This window comes from Doryrhamphus excisus, linkage group LG8 (assembly GCF_037039965.1).
Source record: "Doryrhamphus excisus strain RoL-2023G ecotype Guam linkage group LG8, RoL_Dexc_Guam_v1.1, whole genome shotgun sequence".
NCBI lineage: Eukaryota > Metazoa > Chordata > Actinopteri > Syngnathiformes > Syngnathidae > Doryrhamphus > Doryrhamphus excisus.
Genome location: NC_136364.1, coordinates 20,715,532 through 20,738,487, shown reverse-complemented (window position 1 = coordinate 20,738,487; position 22,956 = coordinate 20,715,532). Strand labels below are relative to the sequence as shown.

Sequence of the window (22,956 nt, the reverse complement as noted above, 5' to 3'; positions counted from 1 at the left end):
GGATCAGGTCTGGGAAAACGCTACGACCCGAGGGTACAAATATTTACAGATATCACTGAAAGTTGATATTTCAGAATTGAAGTATCACAATAGCATCTGATCTGATATGTTTTGGTCTTAAGATACACAAACTGGTTGATACCTTAACCTCGACGAGCCACAGTGTGTTTGGAATACTAAATCTTCATCTTGTTGGTGTTTCCACCTTATGTAGACCAGATGGGGATGGCATCATACCAATGTGTCACTGTAATGATTAATCCAATCCAATTAATCCAACAAAGAACACCCCTGACATAGTAAGACAAGGGTTACTTCATGTTTCATTAAAAGTAGGGAAGCATACTAAAACACTATACTGTAATAGTACCAAAACTAGGTAAGCAAGTGCTTGAAGGTGACATCATGCAAAAAACGTCTTCTAAGTAATACAGCGTCCCGACAGAGACACTCGGTACAACTTTTTAATCTTACTTTCCAACCTTAAAACACCAACAGCGTTGCTCACACGTTCGTTTCTCCGTCACCCTCCACATCAGCAACATAACATTCCGTCAAGGTCGAGGTAAACTTTATTATCGCTGAGGGACAGTTTGTTCTACAGCCAGTAGTATCACACAGATAAGAAACCAACAAAAAATACCGCTAACACTTCACAATAAGGTACACGAAATTACAGTAGTTAATGAGGAACCTACCTAACCCTAACCTGAACCACTTAGCATTAGTTCCTCAGTACTCTAAGTGTAGTATGTTCCTCAGTAATTATGGTACTCAATAAAATAAATATTCAATAAATATGAAACAGTACTGCTTATTTAGTAAGTGTAAATATGTGAAATGCTTACAGTCTGGTGCCATGTAATTATGGTAATGGTAATGGTTTTATTTCATTTGAACATGCATCAGATTACAATTGAGTGCATCCCATAATCAGTTCACAGTTCCACATGTCCAAAAGGAGTAGGAAGAAGCAAAGCTATTTTTACAATCAGTAACTGTTACATTTGTTCACTTCCTGCTTTCCTAATATAGTTTAAGTTTTTTTTTATTATTTTTTATTTTATTTTATTTTTGTCACGTTCCGAAGTACGTACGTACTCCAAAAGGAGTAGGAAGAAGCAAAGCTTATTAAATCCTACCCCTCCATCTGGTACTTTTACAATCAGTAACTGTTACATTTGTTCACTTCCTGCTTTCCTAATATAGTTTAAGTTTTTTGTTTTTTTTTAATTTTTGTCACGTACTGAAATACGTACATACTCCAAAAGGAGTAGGAAGAAGCAAAGCTTATTAAATCCTACCCCTCCATCTGGTACTTTTACTATCAGTAACTGTTACATTTGTTCACTCCTGCTTTCCTAATATAGTTAAATTAAAAATTAAAAATTAAAAATTAAAAATTAAAAATTAAAAATTAAAAATTAAAAATTAAAAATTAAAAATTAAAAATTAAAAATTAAAAATTAAAAATTAAAAATTAAAAATTAAAAATTAAAAATTAAAAATTAAAAATTAAAAATTAATTTTTTTTGTCACGTACCAAAGTAGGAGGTGATATGAGCATCCAATGCCATAATGGGTACCATAGTAAGTGTCAATATAGTGATATATATAGCACATCATGACTGGTTCAAGACTCTTCATCCTTGTATTTAGCAAACATCAACTGCTTGTATTGTTTCTTGAATTGGCTCATTGTTGTGCATTGTTTGAGGGTCTTACTCCATCCATCCCATAGTTTGATTCCACATACTGAAATGCTATGGCTTTTTAACGTAATTACATTAAAGAACAGGTAAAAATATATATAATGTACATTCGGGTGTCATTGGGACACTAATAAGACCAAAGTGACATTTACATGCTGTTAAATCATCCTAAGCTAACGTGCTAATTAGCGATCTTGCCAGTAAGTTGGCACTACATCCGAATATGAGAAGGTCAAACACAAATGTTGCACTGTCAGAGATGGACGGTATATTGGCATTCTCCCTCAGAAGGCCCCTGTGTCTGCACCCCCCCCTACATGACTGGGAATCCGCAGCTTGGGAATGCGGCATTCCTGAGGAGGTTGTTAACATTCCTCTAAACTTATTGAATCAGCACAGCACAGCTGGCTCCACTTGCCAAGACATGCAAGATGGATGATTTTTTTTTTTTTAAGTGCTGTGTGTGTGTGTGTGTGTGTGTGTGTGTGTGTGCTGTATGTTTGTATTGCACGGTGAGAAGGTGTCGTGTATGTGTGTCAAGAGCGAAACAGAGTCTGAGTGTTTCAGTTGAAGTCAAATTAGTCGTAGCGCCGCGTATATAAAAGAATCTTTCATATCTAAAGTGCAGCCAGCTATAGCACAATCTCTATATATATTGCACTGATGGCATGCGCCAAAATATTTCGTTGCGGTCTCACCTACAAATTTTGACAGCTACCAGATACAGACGCGACAAGTAAAACTAACATCTTACAGTTATAAGTGACTGGCACTTTGGTTGACAGAAAAAGGCCGAACCATAAACATGGTGGTATAATAAATCCAGCTTGATGTATTTTGCAATGTTGTGATACCACAGAGCTATCATTATATAACCTACACCTCAATGTAATCACGTCTATTCTGCTTTTATTGACTGACATAAATTTTGTTGATTTGGAGATGTGTTAAAAAAAAGACAGAGACAGTGATTCATTCATTTAAAAAAATGAAAAATGCAAAAATGTTCATTTAGTGCATGGGTCTCAAACTTGCGGCCCCTGCTCGAGACGCTAGTTTGAGGCCCCCACCTTGAGTTCAATGTTGAAATGACAGCTTAAAGCTGTGTGCACACCGGACACAATTAACATGATTTTGCCCCGCCCCATACTGTTACCCTACCCTGTTACCCCGCCCTGTTTTGCTTTGGATTAGCAATGAAGCTAAAGGCTTATGACGCTAGGGTACAAATAAATGCAGGAAATGATTTGGAATAAAACGGAAAATTACACGTCAAGATAAAGCATCTCATCAAACATGTTGTTAAAGTTATGACGCTGCTCCCAGATGGAACTGAGTATGATGCTAACTTGCTAATTGGGTAAAAATTATGAAGTTTCATTAATGTTCATGTTAAAGGTTAAATAACTGTTAATACTGTACATTTGAATCTGAAAAAAATAATTTCTCTACCAACTGTATGTGGTTTCTTACGTTTTTTTTTATTTGCTGTTTTATTATTATTATACTTATTTATTACTGATTGATTGATTTATTGTCTTTATTCTTAATTTGTTCATTTATTTTTTTTATCTTATTTTGTGTATAGAAAAATAAAAATGAAGATATTTGAGAACAGTGGAATGTTTTATCAGATATTTTGGTGTGGAAAACCGGAACCAAAGTACTGAAAAAGTGTAGGGTATAGCAGAAGCAAAAGCATTGAAGCATTTTTTTTCCAGTTTTTAATAAATGCGTTTTGGGGTTTTTTTGAAAACCTGATGCGGCCCGGCTTCACCCAGAACCTAGCTCCAGTGGCCCCCAGGTAAATTGAGTTTGAGACCCCTGATTTAGTGTCATTTTTGTTCGTACTATCATAACCTCTGGATGCCACAGAAAAGAAAAAAAGTCAAGCGTTAGGCCCTAAAAATGTCACCAGCCCTCAGCTGGAGGATCCCATTTGCTGTCCATTAAGACACGGGATAATGTCCCTCTGATGTACTACTCCTTCCTGATCCTATCCATCCTGGTCACTCCCAACGACAACCTCAGCATCCTCATCTCCGCTACCTCCAGTTCTGCTTCCTGTCTTTTTCTCAGTCTCTAGACTAAACAACATAGCTGATCTCACCACAGTTTTGTCACAAAACTGCAGGTTTGTGCTGGGGTGTCAAACGGCAGATGGCTATGTGGAGATGTTGCAGGGGCTGAAGGCCTTCATCTTTGTGGTAATGACTAGGGTTTTCAACAGGACAACATTGCAATTCGCAATGCCGGCCTGACAAAAGGACCTCTTCTCTTTCGGACCATGTTACCATCCTCGGGCGAGAGGTGGGGCACACCCTGGACTGGTGGCCAGCCAATCACAGGGCACATATAGACAAACAACCATTCACACTCATGTTCATACCTATGGACAATTTGGAGTCGCTCTAGCATTAACCTAGCATGTTTTTGGAATGTGGGAGGAAACCGGAGTACCCGGAGAAAACCCACACATGCACGAGGAGAACGTGCAAACTCCACATAGAGATGGCAGAGGGCGAGATTGAAGCCTGGTCTCCTAGCTGTGAGGTCTGCGCGCTAACCACTAGACCGCCGTGCAGTCTGAGTCATTTTTTGAAAACTGAAAATGTAATGGTTGTTCGAAGTAATTGCGAACTTTTTTTTTGTCTCACTCTCATTTCTTCTTTTTGCATTTGGAAGCTCTCCTTATAACATCAAGATCCAACAGTGCAAAATGTAAACCTTGCAATTTTTCAGCTGTTCTTAGTTTAGACATAAAGAGCAGCAAATGTTAATAGGACAATCCGTTGAGAATCATCACTTCAATACAACGACTTCAACGTAATGTGGGTGCCTCCCCACAACAAATATATATATATATATATACTATATATATATATATATAAGATGTAAGTATGATGCAGAAGTCGTTGAACAGTTCAAACAGGGCGAGATTGTCTCTGACTGCAGAGCTGGCGTAGTTGCAAAGTGCAAAACGAGTGCAGCTTCTCAATGGATGTGAAGTGGATTGCTTTAACAGCGGCAAGCCAAGCAGGGAAGTAAATGAGAGGTGGCCTTTCATCCATGCTAGCTGTTAGCTTTGGCAGCGTGACAGCGGCACTCAACCAGCCTTCCTTTCTGTTTGCAAACTGGGACTGAGGTCTTGACGGGAACTGAGCGGAGGTGCAGGACATGAAGGAAGCACAAGAGAGAATATAAAATAGTCTGTGAAGAAAATAAACGGTTGTCGTTGCGTACTGTTACTTTAAAAAGGTCAGACGGGGTGGACGGCGGGGAGAGCAAAGCCGCCGTTGGTTCTCAAGTGTCCTCGATTTCTCCCAAAAAATGTCCGGAGGTGGAGGCAGATGGGCAAAGAGACATGCAGCCGAGCAGGTAGTGACTCAGACAGGAAGTTACACCTGCCAACAGATGAAGGCGACGAGGCAGACTACTTTGAAGACTCTGAGGTTTGCACGCAGATGGGAGAGATTACTTTTGTGTGGCCTGGTGGCGCTGCTAAATAGCGGTAGTGGTATCCACGGCAACATGGCTTGGCATCCTCTACAACGCTGGAAAAGAGCGCTGAGCTCAGAGGCTGCAAGTGGATGTTGGGATTCACACCAGGAAGAGAGGACTACCGAGGCCAGCTATGTTCGCCTTTCACCTAGGCGACATATCAATATTTTTCTTCTATCGTGGCAATGACGGCCAAATGTGGAATACAACTGACAGCCAGTTGCATTGTCGGGTCATAAAAGTTGTCAATGCATAAGGACATAAACGTAATCAAAAACAACTGGGTTAGTATGACACATTTCATAGTAGGACAGAATTACCTCACTGAAAAACACTGACTTTGAGCACTAACAGTGCCTCACCCATTCATGTAATGTGCCAAGGGGTCAGGGGTCACTGTCATGTTTAAAATAACGACTCAACATCCTGAGCCATTGATACACATTATTTTGAGGAAATGGTAATGGTAATGGTTTTATTTCATTTGAACATGCATCAGATTACAATTGAGTACATCCCATAATCAGTTCACAGTTCCACATGTCCAAAAGGAGTAGGAAGAAGCAAAGCTTATTAAATCCTACCACTCCATCTTGTACTTTTACAATCAGTAACTCTTACATTTGTTCACTTCCTGCTTTCCCAATATAGTTAAATTTTAAATTTTAAATTTTAAATTTTAAATTTTAAATTTTAAATTTTAAATTTTAAATTTTAAATTTTAAATTTTAAATTTTAAATTTTAAATTTTAAATTTTAAATTTTAAATTTTACATTTTTACATTTTTTGTCACATACCAAAGTACGAGGTGATATGACCATACAAGAACATAATGGGTACCATAGTAAGTGTCAATATAGTAATATATACATTGTATACATGTTACATTTGTTCACTTCCTGCTTTCCTAATATAGTTTAAGAGTTTTTTTAATTTAATTTAATTTTATTTTATTTTTGTCACGTACCGAAGTACGTACGTACTCCAAAAGGAGTAGGAAGAAGCAAAGCTTATTAAATCCTACCCCTCCATCTGGTACTTTTGCAATCAGTAACTGTTACATTTGTTCACTTCCTGTTTTCCTAATATAGTTTAAGTTTTTTTTTATTTTAATTTAATTTTATTTTATTTTTGTCACGTACCAAAGTACGTACATACTCCAAAAGGAGTAGGAAGAAGCAAAGCTTATTAAATCCTACCCCTCCATCTTGTACTTTTACAATCAGTAACCGTTGCATTTGTTCACTTCCTGCTTTCCATAATACAGTTTAAGGTTTTTTTTTTATTTTATTTTTGAATTTTGTTATTCTTTGTCCCATACCGAAGTAGGAGGTGATATGACCATACAATTACATTATGTGTACCATAGTAAGTGTCCATATAGTGATATATATAGCACATCATGACTGGTTCAAGAAAGTTATCACAAAATAATCATGTGAATTTTCTCACGAGGAAGACAGATTGGTAAGGGGAACAAAGTAGCGTGAAATACAGTTCTCATTTCAAAAATTGAAAGATTTTGAGCCTGCGTTTGTGTGTGTGTGTGTCGGTAAAGGACTTTCACTTCATGTCCACATTTGACATTCAGGAAGTTTGCACTTGCACATCTACATTAGTGTCACTTGTTTGTAACTGTGTTGGCACTGCTCGGCACTCAAAATTAAATGTTTCAACATTTGAAAGTATCTTTAACATGAGACCCTGAAGTAGCCACAGAGAGATTGTGAAAGTGCATAGTGGAAATGAATAGAACTTGTGTATCCATAAGGAAAACAATTGGATTATGGGTGTAATACTATTACAAAATTAGCACTAAGAGAAAAGACTGGATTTTGGGATTATAAGCGCGCATGTGATTTTACCTTGTATCCAGCATGGGTCCTGTTCTTTGTATGCGGTGTGGTGGAGCAAAGTTCAATGGCCTCTGGCTCATGGAAGATCACCGTGGGCAACGGCTCCTTCCTTAGCGTCAGCACATTCAGCTTGGTCTTCAGCATGCTCTGAAAGTGCTGAAAACAAAAGACAATACGGATTAAAGCTTTCATCGCACTTTTTCAGTTGTCAGAGCGCAACTAGTCGCCGGGGAAAAGAACGTTGCAAGTGCTAGCGTTTTGATAACGAAGACGAACACATTTGATGTACGGATAGTCCACACCAACAATATGTTCCATCCATTAATTTTCATTACATTTGAGGAGTTTTTATTAAAAATCCCAAACAATGGAAGGTCAGACTGCCTCCTGGAAAATAATGTGTCAGAGTTCCATTGACACAGAACCAAAGTGAGAACTGGGCAGGAATACCGAAGGGAGGATTTCTACAGCAGAAAGTAAAACATGAAAGAACAGATGAAGGGAAAGCTGAATTGAGGGCAAAACACAACAAGCAAGGGGTATTTTCTAACTGCGGACAGTGTTTCCTGGGGGAAAGCAAATGGCCCACGAAGGCCCCTTGTGATCCTGGTAGAATTTTGGTCAAGTCTGCCTGATCAACATCTGCATTTGCTGGGATCTTGTCATTATAATGAATGGATTATTCACTAATAGTTTTGGTTTTTCAACCTTTGCAATGCAAAAAAGGGTAAATACGAATAAAGGATTTGCATGTTTATGGTTGAAGTCTCACAAAATAATGCTGAAAATTAAGATCAAGCCCACATGCACACATACTTTTGTCAAAAACATATTCTTCTCCACATTTTCGCCTGGGTTTTTTGCCCTTAAAAAAAAAAACACTTAAGAAAACATTCCAAACGCCATCTTCGGTTTTTGTTTGTGGATAAGAAAAACAGCTTTTTTTGGCTAGTGACCTTTTAAGTCTGCAAAACGTGTTTTTATTTAAACTGTAGTTAACAACATAACACATTCAGTGATGTATGGCCTGTGTGGGCTGCTTTCTTTATGCTCAAGCGAGGACACACACGCGTGTGACTTATAACACGCGGGAAATCCATCTGCGCTATCTCCCAAGCTCAGTATAGATGTACAGTAATTACTCGTTTATTGTGGTTAATTGTTTCCAGACGTGATCGCGATGAACACATTTCCACAGAATAAAATTCCTTATTTTTGAATTAAATATTTTCATAGTTTGAGCATTAAAAACACGTGTTTACAACCTTGTGCAGACATTTTTTTAACTCTGTTAGAGCCCTCGAGACATGAGATAACACCCCTATATCCACCTTTTCTCATGGATTTTTCTTGTGGATTTTTATTAGGGGGTTATGGCGCCTGTTTTTGAGATCATTAAAACCTGCAAAAAATCCAGCAACACCTGACAAGTGTAGAACACAAAATTTAATTAATGTCTTTGAATGCATCTTTTGAATGCCTTATATGTTTATTTTACTTCAGATAGCAATTTTTATGCTTGAAAATGCTTAAATTGGGCAGAAAATATGTAACATTTGCTTTAACAAATGAAAGCTTTCTGTATTTCTCACCTAAACCTACGTGTAGGCAGTGGTCAGACACTCTTATTATTATTATTATTATTAACATTGTTAAGCCGGTTAGCGCGCAGACTTCACAGCTAGGAGACCAGGGTTCAATTCCACCCTCGGCCATCTCTGTGTGTGGAGTTTGCATGTTCTCCCCGTGCATGCGTGGGTTTTCTTCGGGTACTCCGGTTTCCTCCCACATTCCAAAAACATGCTAGGTTAATTAGCGACTCCAAATTGTCCATAGGTATGAATGTGAGTGTGAATGGTTGTTTGTCTATATGTGCCCTGTGATTGGCTGGCGATCAGTGCAGGGTGTACCCCGCCTCTCGCCGGAAGACAGCTGGGATAGGCTCCAGCAGTAGGAAAAGCAGTAGAAAATGAATGAATGAATATTGTTAAGCCATTCCAACTACATTACTGTCGTATTTATACCGTCAGTGCCACATTCTTAATACCTCAGGTTGCTACGAAAAAAGGTAAGGCTACATACAGTAAAGTCTCGTTATATCGATATCGGTTAAAACGAATTACTACTTATTACGATACTATTTTCATTTCCCGGCAAATTTCTAGTCTTTTATGATATAATTAGCTCCGTTAGTACGGTACACGGTTATTATGATAATTCGGTTACTAGGATGCCCTTTTCATCTCCCGCCAGCCAATTTGGTCTGCTTATATCGATACAAAAGCAGCTTAAATCAATCTTTGCTTAAGGATTTCAATACCAAAAAAGAACACGGCGAACGGCTGCTTCCAGTCAACTTTATTTTTCACACTTCCACCACCAGAGTGCAGCACACACAGCGGAAAACACCCATCCCTCACGCCTACCCCTCCGGGTGGCAACACCTTCCCTATCGATAGTTCCGGGGTGAATTATGTCCCGGTAACCGGTAATCACTACAGCGTAAGTTTATTTTTATTTACTGTAGTACAAAATGTATTGTAGTACAAAAGCATGCTAGATACGCAATCCATGAACTCAAGGAGAAAATTACATGCCATATCAAAGATCCGCCCACTTTTAATGCAGTTCAGCGCAGGATCGGATATATGGATAGTCCGGTTATATCGGTATTTTTTCCGACTCCCGAAAATATCGATATGACGAGACTTTACTGTATGTGTTTTATTTTTGAGTTTGTAATGCTAGGTATAGACGTTTGTTTGTTAAATAAACACACCATGGAAGTTCCGGTAATGCTTAAAAGGACCAAAATACAGCATAATACTATAAGTATCACATGATATGATTAATACACCTGTTACTAAATTGTTACAGCATGTATATAAATCAATTAAACCTTTGTGGAGGTATTTCAATAGCAGCATATGTGTGTCCCATTATGTGGAGTAATGAGCTGTCTATTTTTATCTGTTTTTATATCTTTATAACACACAGAAATGTGTTCATGCTTCACATTAGGATTGTGGATGACAGGCAAAATTCCCCTCAACAACAAGTCAAGTACCACTGCTGGGGCCGCTGCAGCATGGCGAAAAGAATAACAAAAGGGAGGTTTGCGTGTCAGAATAGAGGGGTCCAAGACCAAGACGTGAAAAAAGAAGTACAAGGAGCAGATGGAGAAAAATGAGAAAAAGAAAGAAAAAAAAAAACATTAGACAGTTGTCAAAGTAAAGCCACATGTGTGTAAACGCTTGCTGACCTCCGCGTCAGCACTTTACGGCTTCCTGACAGCGGCTCACATTCCTGCGGCCGGGGCCGGGCCGGGCCGGGCACGGACCGAAGGAAGGGGAGACTGGCCACCCCCCCACCAGGAGCAAAAGGCCTGAGTGGAGGGCCACTTTGGATTTTATTCACAATATTTTTTTTACACAAAATTCCCAAAGTCTTTACATCAGGTGGTGGCAGTTGGTGAGTCTATTTTGAGCGAGACTTGGACTCAGTGACAGACTCCATCATCAAATCAGTGTCGGGTTTGGTTATGAGACCGGGGTTCTTGTCTACACTGTACAATAAACAATGGCTGGCGTCACATGGAAACCTCAGGCACCTCGGCCAGGATTAGAAAACACAAAGGCTCTGTTTTCAGATTTGCATTTCAACAACTACTTTGTGCAATCCGAATTATTTTCAGGTGTCTAATCCAAACTGATGGAAGTATCTCTTTATAATAATAACGTGATTTCCACATACTTACAGACACACAAATTGACCCTAAACTAGCTTTCACATCATTTTTTTAGAAAATCCTAAAAATGTACTGGCGGGATCTTAAAACGATTTCACAACTCTTCAAGCGGAGTCTGGTGGTTGCCCTAAGACTGTAAAATGTACTATTCTGGAGACATGCAGTGCAGAAAACACAAATTACGCAGCACTTCAACGCATATATGTATGCATTGTCAATTGCCAGTTATTGACCTAATACTAAAATTGTGCAGAGAAACTAATAATAATATACAAAACCATCCATCCATTACAAATCCACACAATTTACATGAAATTGTGCCATAAAATCCAAAAGAAGTGAAAAACTGCATCTCACAATGTCGCCTATCATACAATTACAGTTATTCATATTTTATTAATAATGCGTAATAAAGTCACGTAAACGCTGTTAGCGGTCGTAGACTATTTAGCTCTTTAGCTTCCTTCATAGTGAGGGAACAATGGTAATTAAAGAGAGAAGAAGAGTGTGATTAAAGCTGGAACTAATCGATGGGTTACAGCATTGGCTTTTATTGCAAATGTTGATCTGAAATCGGAGGAGAAGGCATTTCACGGAGGTGAATGAGTTGTATACAAATAGGAAAGAATATATTACAAGCGTGGGCGGCACGGCGGTGGAGTGGTTAGTGCGCAGACCTCACAGCTAGGAGACCAGGGTTCAATTCCACCCTCGGGGGTTTGTGCGTGGGTTTTCTCCGGGTACTCCGATTTCCTCCCACATTTTTAAAAACATGCTAGGTTAATTGGGGACTCCAAATTGTCCATAGGTATGAATGTGAGTGTGAATGGTTGTTTGTATATATATGCATGCGCAGACCTCACAGCTAGGAGACCAGGGTTCAATTCCACCCTCTGGGTTTGTGTGTGGGTTTACTCCGGGTACTCCGGTTTCCTCCCACATTCCAAAAACATGCTAGGTTAATTGGCGACTCCAAATTGTCCATAGGTATGAATGTGAGTGTGAATGGTTGTTTGTCTATATATGCGCAGACCTCACAGCTAGGAGACCAGGGTTCAATTCCACCCTCTGGGTTTGTGCGTGGGTTTTCTCCAGGTAGTCCGGTTTCCTCCCACATTCCAAAAACATGCTAGGTTAATTAGCGACTCCAAATTGTCCATAGGTATGAATGTGAGTGTGAATGGTTGTTTGTCTATATATGCATGCGCAGACCTCACAGCTAGGAGACCAGGGTTCAATTCCACCCTCTGGGTTTGTGTGTGGGTTTACTCCGGGTACTCCGGTTTCCTCCCACATTCCAAAAACATGCTAGGTTAATTGGCGACTCCAAATTGTCCATAGGTATGAATGTGAGTGTGAATGGTTGTTTGTCTATATATGCGCAGACCTCACAGCTAGGAGACCAGGGTTCAATTCCACCCTCGGGGTTTGTGCGTGGGTTTTCTCCAGGTAGTCCGGTTTCCTCCCACATTCCAAAAACATGCTAGGTTAATTAGCGACTCCAAATTGTCCATAGGTATGAATGTGAGTGTGAATGGTTGTTTGTCTATATGTGCCCTGTGATTGGCTGGCCACCAGTCCAGGGTGTACCCCGCCTCTCGCCCAGAGAGAGCTGGGATAGGCTCCAGCACCCCCCGCGACCCTCGTGAGGAAAAGCGGTAGAAAATGAATGAATGAATATTACAAGCTGACCAATCATAGGCTTAACGATCCGCATTGCTAGGAGACAGGCAAGGACCTGGAAAGCAGCGATGGAGAACCATATCCAAGGGTCAAACTCTGCACATGCAGGTCCGCAAAGCTGAGAGACAATTTTCCTGACTAATTAACCTGACTCATTAGTGAAATTATTGGGTCATGGAGGTAAGTATTGTGTGAAAAGGTGTCCGTAACGTTGACAATGTCCTCCAAGAAAGGAGATAGATATGTAGGCTACGGAGAGTGTCTTGTTCAGCCTCCTGCAGTGATGATTTTACCAAGTAACAGATGGTCGCTTTAACTTCTGTTCCCCTTCGGGAGCGGAACAGGAAAAGGTCCTTGGGTTCATCTCATGGCAGGGATGAACATAACAGGATAGTACCACACACACTCCTTTCAGCTGTTAGAATGGATACAGGTTTGTTTACATGTTTATGATCTTGAAAACAATTATTCCAAAATATATATATATTAAAAATAATAAAATAAATAAAATAAAATAAATAGGGTCATTTTTAGTTACTTTAAACACTACATGCTGGTGCGAAAAGTTGTATGTTGTACATTCAGTTACCTATGAGAGCTAAAAATGTCACAATAAAGTTCATCACTTAAACACAAAATAAAAATACCAAAAAGGAGCGATAAGAAAAGAAAATTGAGAAAATAAAATTAAACACATGCATTAATAAATACAGAGAGTTCAATTCAAATGTGTAGCGCAGTTATAGATCATGAATAAAACTACATTTATTTGTTCATTTTCGACCGCTTATCCTCACGAGGGTTGCTGGGGTGCTGGAGCCTATCCCAGCTGTCTTTGGGCAACATCCTGGACTGGTGGAATAAAACGACATAATAATAATAAAAATAATAATGGTAAAAAAAAAAAAGTCCAGTCCAATCAGATTAGTCGACTAATCGAAATTATCAGTCATTTGTCATTTTCTACCGCTTATCCTTACAAGGGTCGCAGGGGGTGCTGGAGCCTATCCCAGCTGTCTTCGGGCGAGAGGCGTGGTACACACTGGACTGGTTGAATAAAACTACATAATAATAATAATAATAATAATAATAATAGTAATAGTAATAGTAATAGTAATAATAATAATAATAATAATAATAATAATAATAATAATGATAATAATAATAATAATAATAATAACAATAATAATAATAATAATAATAATAATAATAGTAAAAAAAAGTTCAGTCCAATCAGATTAGTCGACTAATCAAAATTATTTGTCATTTTTTACTGCTTATCCTCACAAGGGTTGTGGGGGTGCTGGAGCCTATCCCAGCTGTCTTCGAGCGAGAGGCGGGGTACACCCTGGACTGGTGGCCAGCCAATCACAGGGCACATATAGACAAACAACCATTCACACTCACATCCTATGGACAATTTGGAGTCGCTAATTAACCTAGCATGTTTTTGGAATGTGGGAAGAATCCGGAGTACCCGGAGAAAACCTATGCATGCACGGGGAGAACATGCAAACTCCACACAGAGATTGCCGAGGGTGGAATTGAACTCGAGTTTCCTAGCTGTGATGTCGACGCGCTAACCACTCCCTGTTTGATTGAAGTGCATCGTTAGTCTCTCCTTAACCACAAATAGCGGCAGTATAAAAGTGGTATTCCACACCGGTCTCTAGGTGTCAGTAACATGACATTAATGAGACAATGGCTAAGCGGTGTGGGATGCGGTGTCACTCTCCGATCTGTCACTCGGCCAACCTCTGTTCCGAGGACAGTTTACAAGAGGAAACGTTTGGAAACCGAGAGCAGACTGTGGGAGATCCACTGCGTCCCGAGTCCCTACTGGCATCATTGGAGGGTCTTTATGTAGTCAGGGTACATCAATTATGGGTAAATTCAAAGTACCCTATCCTAAGATAGAAAAATACAAAACACAAGTGTATTAAATTAACAACTCATTAGCCACGTTTGAGTTTTTCTCTTTCCGAATGACCTTTCCGAAAGCAATGGTATACATGGAAACGAATATTCCAATGGCGTGTCTACATGTGCCGCTATAATCGACCAGAATAGTCAATGGGGCATGCCCAGTAAAGCGTAAACACCAACATCACGTGATACCGACTTCCTGGAGTTTTTCTTTCACTTCTTGGAATAACTCCGTATTCCCAGTTTTTCGTTTGTCCAGTCTTGAAATTTAGTTTGAATCAAAAACAAACTTTGCTTAGCAGTCCAGTGCCGATTGCTCGCCTCCATTTTTTTAAATCGAAGAACGTCTCGAGCTGCGTGTTACGTCATATCTCAGCATTCGCTGAAAGAACGCACCCGGGAACAGGAAAAGATAAAGTTCAAATCTTGCTAATATTTTATAATTAACCTGGGCACATGTTTTATATAGATATGTATTTTCTTTTTTAATAAAACTGGACTTGTGAATGGCGTATAGAAGGGTTTAGATTCTGTTCCACAGATGGCGCTAATGCACACAAAAGCTGCTCGCCTACCGCCAATAAACAACAGAAGAAGAAAAACACCACGAAGAAAAACGCAGTCTGACAACTTTCCGATTGAGCGGATACAAGATACCTCAATCGGATTGGGGAAAGGAATATTCCGCCCCTGTGAATCCCATTATACAGTAAACCTCGGATATATCGGACTCGGATATATCGGAAATTCGCTCACAACGGACAGATAAAAAAGAACCAATTTTTCTTTAATGCATTTCCAATAAAAATTCATTGCATATATCGGATTTTTTATCACGGATTTCGCCTATTTCGGACAAAATCTCCAGTCCCGTTCCAATGCATTTCCATTAAATTCCCCTCGCATATATCGGATGGCCGCATCGTGGCGCTCCGATTCGCCGAATCGTGACAAGCCGACGTTTGCAGCGTTGCCTGCGCGTCCAGGTACATTGGAAACATAGTCAAGGAAGTGCCTTTTTATAACGGATAAAATCCGATTTACGCATATACCAGATATAAATCTGATATATGCGTAAAACTGATATTTTCCGGTATACGCATATAACGGATTTCGCTTATATCGGACAAAACCAGTGGGAACAATTGAATCCGATATATCCGAGGTTTACTGTACAGTATATTCATTCGGATTGGCACTTTTTCTTTCGGAATGAGGTATATACAAAGGTTAGATTCTTTCCGTTTGAGCAAATAACCCGAATGGAATTGGAATATTTGGGTCCATGTAAACGTGGTTACTGTTAGGCCACTGCAACAACGGAAATCAACTACACTGAACAATAAGAATTGTAACTACAACAGGCCAACTAGTTAAAACTATATGATTATGATTACCAATATTTGTTCACTCTCACTGTCACATATCTCCTGTGATGCCAGGTATACACCGTGCAATTTTGGCTGTCTCAAACCAAATATGTGCAATCACGGGAAAAAAAAAATCGGCTATTGTATCTCTAAAACGGTGGTCCCATCACTCACCGTGAGACAGGCAAAGACGAGCTAAACCGATATCAAGTGGTTGCTGTTACAACCAGTAAGAACACATCGAGAAATGACGTGAGCATCACTGCATCCAAAGGGATACCACCAGCATCATCAAAAACAAAAAATGATGTAGAAGAAACTAGAGGTCAATGTAGGACTCAAATAACGGTGAACCGCGGTCTTAGCTGGTGAAAGGTAACATTCATTTCATACGTAAACCTCCTTTATTTATGTGACTCACCCGTTTGTCTCAACAGTTTGTCCAACTGGCAACCCCAAGTTGGCTCCTTCTACCGTTCTTTTCAATGCACACATACACTACACCACAGTGCAAAGCGCCAAATTTTAACTGTGTTTAGAGCTTGGGATTTGACCCGTTTCAGCTGTTATGTAACAAGTCTGTACATATAGTGTAAACGTTCAGTAAATTCCCTGAAAGTATTTTCCACGGCATTTCCAGACGCTAGTTCAGCGATAGAGACAGGTCAAAATACTAGCTATACTTTTCAACTTACAGTCTTAGGTACAAAGTCCTTAACAAATAGTTCTGGTAACTAATGGTTATCGCCACTGAGGGGAGATCGCCCGTACTGTGATGCGGGTAGGTCAGTGTGAGCAATTCAAGCGCTCCTTTTCTGTCATGTACCGCAAACGGCATGTCGTAACTTTTGCCAAATGACATTTTGCCAAACACATTATAACGAGGAAAGAAAACACGAAGCTTCGACACATCAAATACCAGATAGACATCGGCCTGGACACAGGGCTTGTTCCTATCACTGCGGCATATGAAAAGTGTAAAAAAAAAAGTTTCCCAGAAATGACCCAAGTGCTAGAATGACCTGTGATTTCATCATGAAAATGATCATGCTAGATGACAAGTCATTTACCTTTGCTAAGGCAGTACTATTTTGTCATGATATTTGGTAAAGATAAATCCACAGGTCCAGTTTATCAATTCGTTCTTACCTTTATGTGTGCAAAAACTCCGATTACATTTAAATTCAATAAGTAAAAGATCTAAAAAAAATTAAAAAAAAGCGATCGGTATCAGTCTTGAGTATCAGGTACTGGCTTGAAAAAAATATTGTGCATCATTTTCATTTGGATCAACTTCCCGTTTCCAAGACGTTCGATCTTTTGTCAATCATTAATTGGGCAATCATTTTCCAGTTTTTTCAAGGTGTGTGGGAGCCCTGAACAAATGTTTTTAAGCACAGACTAAGTCTGTCGATTAACTTGAACAATTTTCAAATAAAAACATTCAAAGAAATGAGCTAATGAATAGTGGGTTTAAGATTTAATCTATTTGAGTTTTCCGTTCCATGCAAATATGACATTATGTGCCATAGTGGGATATTGTGTCTACTGCAGGGGTCAACAACGCTGTGCCCACGGGCGCCCATGCGCCCACGTGGACCACTTAAGGCGCCCGTGAGGCATCTTCTAAAAATAGCACTGGTCACATATTATCATGGTTATTTTGTGCTTTAAATTTTGAATCAGAATTGCTTACATGAATTTTTTTTTGATCGTCTTATAACATCAAAAATTAAAACAAAACTCTTACCTCAAGTCAAAGTTCATGCTAGGCAGGTGAAAAAATCACAGAAAGGTGTTCCCTCTGACTTTCAAATATGTGAACACATAAAGAAATGTTTCTTGTTAAAAAAAATATGGTTTTGTTACCATTATTGTGGAAAATAATTAACATTGATATGTGAGCAGTCGCTTCACATAGTGTTACTACTACTATTCCTTTTTTTCTGATTACTATAAAATGATCCGTGCAGTTTTGTCATTTTGGAATTTAACCGCAAACAGGTCATGTCGCCCTTCATACCGTGCTCACAAAGTAGCCCTCGGCCTCAAAAAGGTTGGTGACCCCTGGTCTACCAAATACACAGAGTCAACCTTAACGACCAAAGACGACTGTTCATCACTGTGCAAATGTCTGCCTTTAAAAAACAGTCGCAAGAATTTTAACCCAATCCAAGGATTCCTTTTCCCAACAAGCCTTCCCGAGGTAGCCTCAGACAGACAGAAAGACAGACGTCCAAACAAATCAAAGCCAGAACTGATGACAATAGGAACCAATTGGTATTTCTGCCCGGTCAGGTCAACTCGTTATCTCGAGCAAAAAGGCCTTTTTGTGTCGTGTCACACACAGTTAAGTGTCAAAAAGTGGAAACCATGGCTAAAGAAAGAGCTGCTGACACAGGAAAAGACATGTTTGCTCGCCACAGGGCTTTTAAAAAAAAAAGCACATTGTGTCTTGTGTGTTTGTATGTGTGTGCACTTGAGCTAAGAAAAAATAAAGACAGAGAACAGTATGAAACAAAAAAAGCTTTATAAACAATTCTACATGCCAGCATTGGCTCCAAAACACCTCGATATGTCGTACCGGGTCTCTGACTCTAAGACACTCTAAGACAGGGGTCTCAAACTCAATTTACTTGGGGGCCACTGGAGCTAGGGTCTGGGTGAGACTGGGCCGCATCAGGTTTTACAAAAAAAAACAAAAAAAAACGCATTTATTAAAAACAGAAAAATTAATAAACTTTGCTTTGGTTTCGATTTTCTACAAGAAAAGCTCTGATAAAACATTCCACTGTTCTCAAATATCTTACTTTAAATTTTTCTACACAAAATAAGATGAAAAATAAATAAACAAATCAAGAATAAAGAAAATTAATCAATCAGTAATAAATAAATATAATAATAATAATAATAAAATGGCAAATAATAAAACTTAAGAAACCACATATAGTTGGTGGGTAGACAAATTATTTTTTTTCAGATTAAAATGAACAAAGCATTATTAGAGCCCTGTAGACATGACAAAACACGACTATAGTCACATTTATACTCTTTTTATTTACAACATATTGCGCAACTGCAACTGTCTAGAGACACATGCTAACTCGCAAACTAGAGAGCTAGCGACCTAAACGGTAGCCTTCAAGTTATTTCCTTTGAACTTAAATAGCTAAAAACTTACCACTTCCACACGGATAGGGAGGATAACTATTAACAGTTATTTAACCTTTAATATGAACATTAATCAAACGTAATAATTTTTTTCTGGGTACATGATACCATAACATTAAACTTTCATATCAAGACGGGGGCCTCAAACTAGTGTCCTGCGGGCCACACTTGGCCCGCGGGCCACGTGTTTGAGACCCCTGCTCTAAGATGCAACTTGTGCATGTGTGACAACGTCACATCCATCCCTCAATGGCATAGCACGGGGCTGTCGTTACGAGTGTGGCGCTCTTCTTCATGACCTTGATAACGCACTCAAAACTGAAAATTCTCAAAACCGACATAAAATGAGCATGATGGAGTCCTGGTATACAAAATGACGGCATCTTCAGATATTTCTGAGTATTGCTGTCATTATTATATTTGTTGTTCTATGAAACTCCTATGTTTCCTATGAAACTCTTGGCAAAAGTTCTACTTCATTACTCCATACCTTTTCTTTCTACCAACCTAAACATGAGACGATAACACAGGAACACATCAAGCGTTGCTATGGCAACATTGGGAACCCCAGACAGGAAGAATGTATAAGTATGCCAATGAATGAAAACAAGACGAGACAATAATATATATTATAAATAGGTATAGGTATGAATGTGAGTGTGAATGGTTGTTTGTCTATATGTGCCCTGTGATTGGCTGGCCACCAGTCCAGGGTGTACCAGTCTATAGGTGTACCTAGCATGTTTTTGGAATGTGGGAGGAAACCGGAGTACCCGGAGAAAACCCACGCATGCACGGGGAGAACATGCAAACTCCACACAGAGATGGCCGAGGGTGGAATTGAACCCTGGTCTCCTAGCTGTGAGGTCTGCGTGCTAACCACTCGACTGCCGCCTCTCGGCCGTAGACAGCTGGGATAGGCTCCAGCACGCCCGCGACCCTCGTGAGGTTAAGCGGTAGAAAATGAATGGTTGGCGATTAATTGCAACTGTGGCAAACTAGAGTGTACTACTTGGCTGCCACCATCGGAGGCGCTGTTGAGTCAGTCTTAACTTGTATTTGGCCTGAAACAGAACATGACATCAGCTATGGGAAGCTGAGTTACGTCCATTTTGACGTCCATTATGGCACAATGCAACATTATAACCTCCGCAAAAGCACAGTGTGAAAAGTTCTGAATGGATTTGGATGAAATTTACGGGAATGGGATATGGAAAATCTGATGACATTTTGGGGGTGAGCCGGATGGATGCAGGATTTTCTTTAACATTTTTGACATTTGTACATATAACTCCACAAACAATGGTCAGATTAGGTTTTTTTTAAGTTTCCGACATGTTTATCAAATCCTGAACTTCGAGAACTATGGCACTTGGTGGAGATTTGCGTTCTCCGAGTGCTTCTCTAGTCGGAATACACTAAATAAATAATGTATTCTCTGCTAAAATCCAACAACCCCTCAAAAAAGAACAATAAACAAAATCATGCCTAAAGTACACCAAGAGTCCAGGCTGTTACTTTGAATGCCAAGGTCAATGTAGTACTTCTGTATCATGACTACTACTTTTATAATCCCAATGAATGAAAGAGTACTCAATAATATCCAGGAATAACTATTTACTCTGCGATGACTATGATTTACTCCACAATCAATCCATCTTTATATTATTATCCACATAAAAACTATCATTTTATTAAAAAAAATGAGTAATAGTAAAGTTACACAACTTTATCCACTGGATGTTGGCGCCAGAATGCCGTTGCTAAGCGACGCAAGTCTCATTGGTTGTGTAACCACTTAGAGCATCGATGAATACATTGATGGGGATGATAAGAGATGTGAGTGATGGTGTCATTTATTAATAAAAAAAATATATATATATATATATATATATATATTGCTCCTCGCTCCGGAATACTGTACAAACAAATCGTAACTCTCAACAATTCGTCATTCTATCTTGTTGACGTCTGGGCAGAGGAAGAGGATTGTGCAAGTTGACTTGGCAGCCAGTCCACAGGCCCACATCTGGAGAGCATTATGTTCTGCAGGAGACTCGAAGAAAGGCCCCTGCTTATCAAACTACGTGTCATTAACAAGCGTTTTTTTTTTTAATTTAAATAAGCGTACGCAGGTAATACACGTACATCACTCGATGAGCCTGCTGCCATTAAAAAAGAACAAACAAATCGTTACGTGGTCACGGTGGAAGGCCCTCGTTTGCACCGTTAATGTGAATTCGAAGCAGCCTGGTGGACTGATGTGACAATTTGAAGCACCAGCGTCGTGTTTGGAATTAAATGAAAACATATTAAGCGTTGTCGTGGAGGTGACATGGAAAATGACAGACTGTGTCGATGCACGTAAACGTAACACTACATACAAAGGCGTACAATGAGCGCGTGGTAGGGGTTATACCTTAAAAAACAGGCAGTCTAATCATTTTTGGATTGATATTAAACGTTTAAAACTGCTTCAAAACGTGTGTAGCGAGGTATAAAGTGAGGTAAAGACTAAAGACAGCACATATACATATACATACACGCAATGTAAACATAGCATGATGTATGATTTTTGACTGTCGACATTCAACGTCTCGCCCCGTCGTTCGCGTCCTACCTGCAGTCGTTCCGACGCGGGTTGCCACATGTTATCGGTGTGAAAGAGTCTCCGTCTTGACGGCAGCTTGTTGTCTTTTCGTAGTCCGGTTCACATCTGTCCGCCTCTCTGCCCCCCTTCAGTCGGCTACCAAAGATTGCTCCGCCTGGCTGCGGTTACTTTCTCTCCCAGCAGGTGGCGGTCGCCCCGCGTGCACTGTTCATTGCGAGACTTGTGCTGCTTTCAGGGGCTTCCGGAAATTACGGAAAGCTCATGAATATCTGGTTAGCGGTATTAATATGTAATGCTGAATATTTAGGCCAGGGGTGTCCAAAGTGAGCCATTTGAGGACATTAAAAATAAAATAAAAAATAAAATATAATTAAACTTACAAATATATACAATTAAAATAGAAAAATATAATAATAGAACAGCAGAAATTGGAAAAACAAGTTACCAAAACAATTTAAAAATGCAACCTAATGAGATTAAATTTTTGGAAAAATGAACTTATTGTCCCCGCCTCTCGCCTGAAGACAGCTGGGATAGGCTCCAGCACTTCCCGCGACCCTCATGAGGATAAGCAGAAAAAAAATGAATGAATGAATAATAATAGAACAGCAGAAATTGGAAAAACAAGTTAACAAAACAATTCAAAAATGCAACCTAATGAGATAAAATTGTTGTAAAAATGAACTTATTGTCCCCGCCTCTCGCCTGAAGACAGCTGGGATAGGCTCCAGCACCCCCGTGAGGATAAGCGGAAGAAAATGAATGAATGAATAATATAACAGCAGAAATTGGAAAAACAAGTGAACAAAACAATTTAAAAATGCAACCTAATGAGATAAAATTGTTGGAAAAATGAACTTATTGTCCGCGCCTCTTGCCCAAAGACAGCTGGGATAGGCTCCAGCACCCCTGTGACCCTCGTGAATATAAGCAAAAGAAAATGAATGAATGAATAATAATAGAACAGCAGAAATTGGAAAAACAAGTTCATTCATTCATTTTCTACCGCTTTTTCCTCACGAGGGTCGCAGAGGGTGCTGGAGCCTATCCCAGCTGTCTTCGGGCGAGAGGGGAAAAACGAGTTAACAAAACAATTTAAAATGCAACCTAATGAGATAAAATTTTTGGAAAAATGAACTTATTGTCCCCGCCTCTCACCCGAAAACAGCTGGGATAGGCTCCAGCACCCCCGTGATCCTTGTGAGGATAAGCAGAAGAAAATGAATGAATAATAGAACAGCAGAAATTGGAAAAACAAGTTAAGAAAATAATTCGAAAAATGCAACCTAATGAGATAACATTTTTGGAAAAATGAACTTATTGTCCCCGCCTCTTGCCCAAAGACAGCTGGGATAGGCTCCAGCACCCCCGTGAGGA

The 22,956-nt window shown here is 39.5% G+C and overlaps 1 protein-coding gene across 1 annotated transcript in view; it reads right to left on the bottom strand.

Moving 5' to 3' along the window:
• Positions 1-21,836, bottom strand: part of pid1 (phosphotyrosine interaction domain containing 1) — a 30,648-nt gene extending 8,812 nt beyond the window's left edge. Inside the window, exons 1-2 of the mRNA XM_058080291.2 lie at positions 21,589-21,836; positions 7,080-7,226 (exon numbers count right to left, since the gene is read on the bottom strand). Coding sequence (XP_057936274.2) covers positions 7,080-7,226; positions 21,589-21,618 — 177 coding nt within the window. The 5' untranslated portion in view covers positions 21,619-21,836. The remainder of the gene's footprint in view (positions 1-7,079; positions 7,227-21,588) is intronic.
• Positions 21,837-22,956: the final 1,120 nt, after the last annotated feature.